We start from the raw sequence: 10,692 nt of genomic DNA on the forward strand, positions 1-10,692 counted from the left end.
TATATTAGATGTGAACCCAAACCCTCACTTTCCATTGTGAAGTGAATTTTTGTTCCTATAGGGGATTAGTCGGAATGTAAAAGGAACCCTTCAACTTGATGACCCACGGACAAGACACAGGAGGCAGAAAACATTCTTCTTTTCATTAAAAGTAAGTTGATGTGGGGCTGGGGATTTAGCTCAGCGGCAAAGTGCCTGCCTGGCAAGCACAAGATCATGAGTTCGGTTCCAGGTACTGGAGAAAAACCAAAAAAAAAGTAAGTTGATGTAGTTAGTTCATGAATGTTTAAATGGCATAACTAGCTCAGCGGAAGAAATTCTGCTCATCTTTGAAGTTTTGAAGAGAATTGTAAGGGGATGTAAGTCTGTGACCCTCCTCCACTTCTCAGCATCCTCGGCCAAGCTCCTCATCTGCTTGGGTTTTGCCCCAGACACACACTCCCACCGGGTTTATTGAATGGCATTTGCTTTTCTCATGTTTGCTCAGGAGAATTTTTCTAAAAACAATTCTATTTACTCGCTAGAGAACAGACCAGGACTAACAAGTTAATAAGGGGTAAGATTTTGGGGGTTTTTTTTGGAGAAGGGGAGGTTTCCAGTACCGAGAATCAAACTCACGACCTCACGCTTACCAGGCAGGTGCTGTGCCGCTGAGCTAAATCCCCAGCCCAAGGGGTAAGATTTTTTAAAAGACTTTGGACAGCCAGTACAAAATTACTAATGGCCATTAATGACAATGTCACAAAAGAAATAACTGTTCCATGAGCAGCACAGAAATCACCAGAAATTCTCACAAAGCTCAGCTAAGGAATTCAGTGAGAGTTGAAACCAAATACATATTTGAAGGGGGAAAAAAAAAAAAATAGAAGACCAGTATCTAGGCAGTATTCTTACAAGTCATGAATGCTTGATAATAAAAGAGGGCCGGGGATATAGCTCAGCAGCATAAGCACCTGCCTGGCAAGTGCAAGGTCCTGAGTTCGAACAAATCTGTGTGACTATTAATGTATTTGGAATGTGGCCATTGATGGAAAGAGGCTGTGTGGCTCACAGTCAGTGAGTCACTGCGGACCGTTCGGACCAGGATCAGAGAAAAGGACCGCGGGTCCTGCAGGCACCACCCCAGTCTAACTGAGAGAGGAATAAGCTTCTGACCTGTGAAGCCTTTCTTATATACAGTCTCATAACACAGGTCAGGAAGGGACATTCGAAGAAGTTACATTTGAGCAGAAAAATCGATTTATAAAAGGAATACATGACGCAACTATTTGGAAAAAGTATATTCTACGCTCAGGGAAAGATGACTGCAAAGGTCTGAGATGAGATTATGCTACACATATGTCCGGAAGAAGAGATTGGGCTAGACCAAAATGGAAGACGCCGGGAGAAGTCGGCGTGCGCTGGGCAGGGAGAGCTTTGGAGGGGATGACGCCCTTTCTGTGGGACAGGTGTGATCCTGAGGGTGCGGGGCTATGCCTTGGAGGGTGTGGGAAATTAGAGGCAGAGTGAAAGAGCGGATGTCAGCCAGAAGGGGAAGTGCAGAGGCGCAGGAGTGAGAGCGTGACATGGACTGCAGAGGTTGTTCTGCAAAGAACGCGAAGGTCAAACACAAGCAGGCTGGAGTCCGGGCTGGGCTCCACAGCAGCACTGCCCAGCAACGCGACCCCATCTCCTGCCCTACCCTCAGCAGCTCCTCCCCTCACCGTCCACCTTCCAGCTGCACTTGGGAAGCAAGATGATAAATCGGCCAGACCTTCGAGACCCAGCCCAGCTGCGCCACTTACTAAAGACATCACTTAGAGTTTTTATTTAACACTTAATTTTCTTGGTTCTCTCCTGCCTTTCTCATCTGCCAATCAGGATACTATTATCTATCTCTTAGACTGTTGTGAAGATTAACTGCAAAACACCACCTGACATGACAAGCATCAAGAACCCTACTTATCGGTATCCTCACTGGGTGTTTTCAACTTCTTGGACGTACTGTCACCCCTGCTCTAAACCTGACATCAGGTTATGTCATTCTCATAACCTCATTCTTAGGCCTGGAAGATACTCTGTGAAGGAAGTTAATTCCAGACTCATCCTCCAGTCCTCAGTCCCAGGGTCACCGCCTCCAGCAGACCTGTCCCATCCTGTTGTCTCCGGCTCCCCTTGATAGTCCTCCTCCCCTGGGGCCCCCAGCATACAGTATTTTACAGTAGTCATTTGTCTTGTGGCTTGCTCTTCCTTCTAAATTAAACATTTTGTGAAGGGAGGAACTTTTCCGGTTTGCCTTGTCACATCCGGGTCTTCAAAGCCTGGTGCAACGCCTGGAGAAATAATAGGCAATAAATACAGTAATAGCTCGGTTCGCAAATGTTTCTGTTTGCAAACAATTCGGTTTGCGTTCAGCAAAATTATACCTCTGTCAGCAAACTCCACGGTGGATGACAAACATGACCACAGTCACCTTCCTTGTACAAACACAGCCGTCTTCCCCAAAATCATAAACCAAATTAAGTTCATAAGCTGAGGTATACTGTAACCGCTGACATCTCTTTACCTAGCAACCTTCTGATATCAGCAAAGGAAAGAGTTCGGTGACTAAGCCCAGGGCCACATTAATGACTTTTGGGGTTCAAAGCATTTTTGCCTTTGTGGACTCTTTCTTCCATTAAAAATACTTTTAGTTATATTTTATAACTACCTTAGTCAAGTAAATATGACCCACACTGAAATCTGTTAATATCTATTTGTTATTATTGTGTGTGTACACACGGCAGAGGTGTGGACATAGATTTTATTTTGTTTTTAATGAGATGAGATCTCACTATGTTGCCACTGGTTTTGAATTCCTGGGCTCAAGTGTCTCTCCCCGGAGACCCTGGCCTTCCAAAGAGCTGGGCCTACAGACCCGCACCACTGTCACTGGATATGTTATATTTCTTCATCGCTGATTTAAGAGAAATTAAAACTAAAACTTGTTTCTTTCCCCAGGCACTATACCTACTGTACCTCCTAGATAAGGAGACCCTGCAAGTATCAGCAATAGAAAAGCTAAAATCAGGGCGGAGCGTGTAGCTCTCAGTGGTGGAGCACTTGCTTGGCATCCCTGAGGCCCTGGATTCGACACCCCACACTACAGAAGTGCTCTCAGGTGCAGTGATAGCGTGCTGACTCCAGCTCGCTAAACTGACCCCTGGAGAGTCCTCAGTGAGGCAGGGTCCGGGCGTGGCTGACTCCGTGGTTCAACAGCACCTGCAGCCCAGGCTCTCGTCCTTTCAGACTCACCCTCCTGCTGTGCCCCGCATCAGCTTCATCAGAGGCTGGTGCCCTTTGTGGTCGTCAGATGAGCATCAGCAGAAACAGAGCGACGCCCTTCCCGGTGCGCTCGCAGGGACAGAGCCCGGGAGTTCTACTCCTGCCTGCCTTTCTGACTGAGGCCGCAGTCCTTGACTTCCCTGCGCCCTGACTCACTCTCCCCTGAGAATTCCTCCCGCTGGCTGTGCTCAGGACCCGCCCCAGAATGAGGACCGGGCCTGCACCAGAACGAAGCCAGGGAACAGGAAACGTCTGATCGCCCAATGGACAGCTCTTGGAAAAGGGTCAAAGGATATTTTAATCCGAAGGAGAATCCTAAAGGAGAGGATGTGTCGGGGATACTTTGGGGGAGAGCTGTCACTGGGTCCACTCCCACTCCCCCTGTCTTAATGGGTGAAAGGGAGGTGTGAGGCTGTGCCGCCTCCAGCTTTAGTGAGGGGTTCCACAGGGCTACTCAGAGAGCTTAACCCACGATCCGCACCTATGAGCGGCGCAGGGCTGGGATAACGCCTGGAAATCTCAGCGGGCTCTCTGTGGGTGTATTGTCAAGCCACAGCGACCTCCGCATTGCTAAATGCAAAGGTCAACACGCAGCCTTCTCGTTACACTCCTGCGCGTGAAAGCGGCTGAACAGCGCCTCCACCCGGCTTCCCGGGAACCGTGAACTCCGACCTCCAGCCACACGGTCTCAGGCTCTTGCCCGCACCTCCCAAATCACAGTCCCTGGGGAACAGGGCACTCCAGGACGCAGCTCTTGGACCTCTTATTATCTCTACACTCATTCCCTCTCCGTGCTGACAACTTCCAAAACCCCAGCTTGGAACACTCTCCTGAACTTTGCATTCATATCCACTGACTTTTGAAAGTCCCCACTTGGATACCTAACCATATTTCAAAATGTCAAAAACCAGTCTCTGAGTTTTTTCCTCCCCAAACCTGCTGCTCCCTAACTTCCCTGCTCAAGTAATGGCATCCTTCCATCTGAAGAAAAAAGCTAGAATCGCTGTTTCATACCCGCTACCTCATCCACCAGCGAAAGTATTTTTGCAGTTGGTTCTATCTTCCAAACACACCCAGAGCAGGTCACTTCTCTCCACCTCATCCACCTGTCCCCGGGATTACTCCAAGCGTCCCAACTTCGTCTTTCCTTTTCTGCACAGACATCTGCCACCAAAAGTCACCCAGCTCGCTCCAGATGGTGCCAGAATCTGGCTTTTTAAAGTAGCACTTATGACACTTTCCTCCACAAACCCCTCCGGGGCGTCTCCATCTCATTCAGAGAAAGAGCCAAAGTCCTAACATTAGCAGATCAAACCCCAGCACACGCCCACCTCCTCGGTCCCCACTGACCTCTTCTTGTCTCACATCCTTCACTTGAACAGATCCTTATTCTTCTCCAAGCATGCCGGACGCCGTGCTACCACAGGGCCCTGACACCAGCTGCTCTCCCAGCTTGCAGTAACTTAAGCTTCACAAAGTGCACCTTGCCACTGCGGCATTTCCTGACCACCCCGACCAAAACCTCAAACATCACAACCTCCACTTCTGCCCATATCTGCCTTCCATGTACGTATATAGCACTTCAAGAGTATGTTTGCTTCTAATGTACTTTACCGCTTACTTGTTCATCTTGTGATTCTTTCCCCACAAAAACACAGACCCTATGAAGACAGGCAGTTGTTTGTTTGTGGTTTTTTGTTTTGGGGTGTTTGTTTTGTTCTGTTTTTCTGGTCTGGGCTGTAAAATGCTGTAACTCCAATACCTAGAGCAAGGCCTGACACATAGTAGGTAAACAATAAATATTAGTCAAATGACGGCATGCCGACTTCTCACCTGTCCTATGCAACCAGTCAATACAGAGCCCTCACTCCAACCACCGCCCCTAGGGGGCGCTCACATTCAGGATTACTATCCACTCACTCTGTTAACCCCAGGGCCCTGCACCAGGAAGTGAGGGACAACCCCTTATCCCAGACACTGCTTGTACACACCTGTGATCTTAGCACCTAGGAGGCTGAGGCAGGAGGATCACAAGTCTGAAGCCAGCCTGGGATATATAACAAGATCTTGCCTTGAATAAACAATAGAAAAAAATCCATTTTCCCTCAAAACACTCATTCCTGCATCTGGTGTCTTCCCATACACGATTAAGATAGAGCCCAGGGACCCTCTATTACATTAAATAAGAACATTTTTTAAAAAATAAAAAAATGCTCAATTTATTCTAATTAAAGTGCGGAAGGTGCACAACGGTAAAATTCAAACAAAAAAGCCTTTCTTCCATGTCCCCGGTGATGGCTTCCGCAATGCAGTTGTACTCGCCCTAAAATGAGGAGAAAGAAACACAACAACGTTAGATTTAATAATCTAAAAAACGATACATGCTACTGTGTTAAAGGCACTGCAAGAACTCTGTCTTACCGGCAGGATGCTGTTCGTACTGAATTGGTCATCAATTTCTTACGGTGGTGGGGATCAGACCAAGGCCTTGTGTGTGCTAGGCAAGTGCTGTACCGCTGAGCTGGAACTCCCAGCTGAATCACTGTTCTTAGTTTTCACACCAGAAGAAATGTTCCAACCCTTTGAACTCAGTGAGCCTACAGCCCATTTATTTCCCAGTTATAAGATGAGGGATATTTATAATTGTTTTAAAATAGCCTATAAGGGACTGGGGATATAGCTCAGTGGCATAAGCACCTGTCTGGCAAGGGTAAGGTCATGAGTTCTATCCCCGGTACCGCAAAACAAAAACAAAATAAATAAAATAGCCTATAAGGAGCCGGGGATATAGCTCAGCAGCAGAGCGCCTGCTTGGCAAGTGTGAGGTCATGGGTTCAATTCCCAGTACCGGAAAAGAAAAAAAAATAGCCTACAAGGTTTTCAAATATTACATTTTGTTTGTAACAAAATAAGAGTATGCCTTACTAAACTTTATTTTAAAATAGGCACCAAAAGTGAAATGTGCAAAATTTCATCACTAGGTATGTGATGCAAATATCCAAATTACAGTGGTATTTGTTGAGGAGGTAGTTATTTTTCCAAAGGCCTGAACATCCAAGCTAAATTCCCCAAAAAATGAAACATAAAAATAAGCCTATAATTTATGTAATTTTTATTTTCTCAGTTTTTACAATACATTTAATACATCACATGGATAGTTATAGACTTATACACAATGGTTACTGACTTATGAAAAATGGTTGCTGTTATGTCTTGTGTCTAGATGTCCCCCCAAAGCCTCACGTGGGCATAGATGGGGCTTTATTATATTTATTATATTTATATTTCAGAGGTGGCTGAATCTGTAGTGTGATTGATTCATGGTGCAATGGTGGGATGAAGGGTGTGCGATTACTAAATCAGTCCACGGATTTGTCTGGCAACATCCAATTCCAGGTAGCCTAGGTAGAGTACCAAAGCAGCAGAGAAAAGCTGCTAAGGCATCTTTCACTCTCACGTGCCTGCTCGTCATGGACTATTTCTCCTCTGCGATGCCCCTCTGCCATGTCACCCCGCCTTGAAGCCAGCCGATTATAAGCTGAAATCTCTACAAATTGAGCTAAATGAAGCTTTCCTCTTTTAACTTTGGGTGTTGGGTATTTTGTCTCAGCAACGAGAAAAAAGTAACTAAGACAGCTGCCCAGTGTTTTCATATGAAGACCAACAGAATAATAGTGAACGTTCTCCTTATTTTTAGCCACGGACATTGGAAAGAAAAATAGTGTGAAAATGAGCTTGTTTATTTAGTACAGAGGATCAAACCCAGAGCCTCACGCATGCTAGGCAAGCACCCTACTAGTGAGCTACATCTACAGCTCCCCCGCCAAAAACTACCTCATGTGAAATTTTTCCATATTCTTTAGAAGGAAGAAGTGCTTAAAACACAAAATTCTTGAACATCTTACTCTTGAATCACTGCTTTAAGGAGTCAGGAATTGCTTGTTTCAAATTCTTAACATATCTGTCACTGCAAAACGTTAAGAAAGGACAAAATAAATCTCGAACAATACCTTGGCGAATCGTATTCCCCTGAAGGAGAATTTTACTGTCGCATTGACGGTCTCTGCAAACAAGATGCAAAATTCACAACGTTACTGATCACCACTAGGTGCTCCGTTTTTTGGTCACGTGGAGTGTGTCTTTATGGACTACACTTACTCTTGGCAGAAGATGTCCCAAGCAGAAGTATAGACAGAACAGATCCTGTGCTCTGGATCCCCTTCTCTCGTAGCTTCCTCCTTCCCCAGGATCCTCTCTCCCTACCCGCCTAGATCTCATCCCTAAGGGACGCAGACACTTACAACCATGGGTCCCGATGATGAATGAACGAACATATACGCCATCTCAGGTGCCATGTGTGCATATTCCATAGCAGCTTTCAGACATAATGCTGTATCTTTAGCTGGATATAATGAAGAATTTTCCCAAAGGTGGACAAGATATTACAGTGGCACCTAGCACACTGAAACTCCCTCCCGTCGTACTATTGAGAAGCCTAAGAGTTTAGCCTCTGTGTAAATGTACAGACATGAGCCTGGTCCTGCACAAGCCGTGCAGCATAGTCAGACCTGCAGGAAAAATGACAGACTGCTCTTCTAATTAGGCACAGCAAAATAGCAAACTTGAGGTAGGGTGGAGTGCTGTAAGGTTGGAACAATAGAAATATTTTTAATGCGAAGCAAAAAAAACAAAATAGTAACCTAGAATCTTTCTAAAACAATATATCAAATGTAAAACAGTAATGGTTATTGCTCTTTGAACTGACTAATACTTCCAAAATTGTAGAAATTTAATGCAATCCTGATCAAAATATCAATAGCATATCTCACAGAATTAGAGGAAGCATTCCTAAAATTCATTTGGAACCAGAAGAGACCTAAAATAGCAAAAGCAATCCTGGGCAATCAAGGCAAGGCAGGAGGCACAATCCCTGACTTGAAATTATACTACAAAGCTATTGTGATAAAAATAGCATGGTACTGGCAAAAAAAGACAGATCTGAGGTTCACTGAGACAGATTAGAAGGTACAAAAACAACTCCAAACACACTCAGCCACCTTATCTTTGACAAAAGAGCCAAACACCTTCACTGGAAGAAAGATAGCCTCTTTAATAAATGGTGCTGGAAAAACTGGCCTTGCATAGGCTGAAGATTAAAGTTGCCTTTCACCATGCACTAAAGTCAAAATGGGTCAAAGATCTAAATACTAAAACAGGCCAAGTGGGGTAGTGCACACCTGTAATCTCAGCACTCAGGAGGCTGAGGCAGGAGGATCACTGCAAATTTGAGGCCAGCCTGGGCTACAAAGTGAGTTCTAGGCCAGTCTGAACTGCAGAGTAAGATCCTGTCTCAAAAAGATTCCCAAAAAATCAAAATAAACATTAAAACAGAAACACTAAATCTGCTGGGAGATAGAATAGGTAAAACTCTTGAAGACATTGGTGTGGGCAAAGACTTTCTGAACAAAATCCCAGTCACACAGGAACTATCACAAAGAATCAACAACTGGGATCTCATGTTATTAAAAAGCTTTTGCGCAGCAAGAGAAACCACCAAAAGAATGAACCCACAGAGTAGGAGAAAATTATAGCCAGTTGTCCCTCAAAGAATTACTATCAAGAATATATAAAGAACTCAAAAAAACTAGACCCCCCCCATTTAAAGACCCAGTCCCAAAATGGGCATCTGAAATAAATACACATCTCTCAGATGAAGAAGTAGAAATGGCAAATAAATATATTAAAAAATGTTCAACGTCACAGATCATTCAAGAGATGCAAATTAAAACAATGCTGAGATTCCATCTCACTCTAGATTGTATTTGACCCAGGTATTTCCTTTCTTGGTATTTTCCAGAAAGAATTAAGAGCATCATACCACAACAATATATGCACACCTGTGTTTACAGCAGCAGTGTTTATAATAGCTAGCTCTTGGAAAGAGCCCGGTGCCCACTGATGAATGGATAAAGAAGGTGTGGGAGTTTTTTATACAATGGAGTACTACTCTGCCATAAAGAAGGATACGCTTCAGACACTTCTAGGTAAATGGATGCATCCTGAAACCATACTCTTAAGTGAAATAAATTGGACACACATTTAAATATCACATGGTTTCTCTGCTGTGAGAAATCAAAGGGTAAATAAGGTCCAAAATGTACAATAGATACTGGGAAATGGGAAGAAAACGTTCAGATGAGAAAGGGAACAAGGGCAAGGGGGAAAGAAAAGAAGGGACAAGAAAAAAAAGAAAATAGAAGGAATAAATGGAAACAAAGCCTTGGTAAAGGAGGAGGGGAAGAAAGGTTAAGGGAGCGGAGGGGAACGGGAAAACGAGAAGCGGCAAGATGTGTCACGAACAGGTACAAATCCCCTATGCTGAAGGATCTCATTATGCAAATCTAAAATGTACCAATAAAATTTTAAAAGGCAAAAAATCTGGCTAAGGACAGTTCTTAGTAGCAAGTGAGTAGATTATGCCTGCATTTACAGTAGCACCTCCGTTCACAAACTTAATTCTCTCACCATCTGGTTGCAAACTGAATTCGATGAGAACTGAATCAAAATTCAATGGTTAGGTCCATGCTGACCTATTGGGAAACTTTGATTCGGTTCTCGTCCAATTCAGTTTGCAACCAGAATCATGGAAAGAAATAAGTTCGTGAACTGAGGTACCATCGTACACACCTATTCTCATAAACATTTCTCAGTTCTTAGAGTATCTTTATTAAGGGTGTTAATCCCCTGAGATGCTTCTTAAGCTCAGTAAAATGATCACCTCTTCATAATCTTAGATCTTTCATTCAAGGCCAACCCAATTTAAAAATTTAACAGTTCAGCAAATATTTGTCTAATGCCAACTATGTGCCAGGGGACTAGAGAGATGATAGTTAGGATGACACTGTCCCTTTCTTCAAAGAGGTAAGGTCAACTGAGGACACAGACTTGGAAATAAACCAGTCCAAATAGGATATGCAACAGGAAAGATATCACATAGAAATAAACCAGTCCAAATATGATATGCAATGGGAAAGATATCACATAGACATAAACCAGTCCAAATGTGATATGCAACAGGAGAGATATCACATAGACATAAACCAGTCCAAATATGATATGCAATGGGAAAGATATCACATAGACATAAGCCAGTCCAAATATGATATGCATGCTGGGGATTTAGCTCAGTGGCACAGCGCCTGTCTAGGAAGCACGAGGTCATGAGTTCGATTCCCAGTACCAGAAAAAAAACAAAAAACAAACAAACAAATACAAATATGATATGCAACGGGAAAGATATCACATAGAAATAAACCAGTCCAAATATGATATGCAATGGGAGAGATATCACATAGAAATAAACCAGTCCAAATATGATATGCAATGGGA

The 10,692-nt window shown here is 43.9% G+C and overlaps 1 protein-coding gene and 1 long non-coding RNA gene across 2 annotated transcripts in view; one reads left to right on the plus strand and one right to left on the minus strand.

The window, feature by feature from the left end:
• The first annotated feature begins 61 nt into the window (after positions 1–61).
• Positions 62–5,122, plus strand: LOC106149376. The gene is made up of 2 exons (XR_001235523.1): positions 62–151; positions 2,980–5,122. It is a non-coding gene; the product is annotated as an uncharacterized LOC106149376 (long non-coding RNA).
• Positions 5,123–5,494: 372 nt separating this feature from the next.
• Ly96 (lymphocyte antigen 96) overlaps positions 5,495–10,692 on the minus strand; it is a 31,230-nt gene continuing 26,032 nt past the window's right edge. Inside the window, exons 4-5 of the mRNA XM_005392077.2 lie at positions 7,314–7,366; positions 5,495–5,626 (exon numbers count right to left, since the gene is read on the minus strand). Of these exons, the coding sequence (XP_005392134.1) occupies positions 5,528–5,626; positions 7,314–7,366 (152 nt within the window). The 3' untranslated portion in view covers positions 5,495–5,527. The remainder of the gene's footprint in view (positions 5,627–7,313; positions 7,367–10,692) is intronic.

Source organism: Chinchilla lanigera, unplaced genomic scaffold (assembly GCF_000276665.1).
Source record: "Chinchilla lanigera isolate Chin_1 unplaced genomic scaffold, ChiLan1.0 scaffold00043, whole genome shotgun sequence".
In the NCBI taxonomy this organism is placed as follows: domain Eukaryota; kingdom Metazoa; phylum Chordata; class Mammalia; order Rodentia; family Chinchillidae; genus Chinchilla; species Chinchilla lanigera.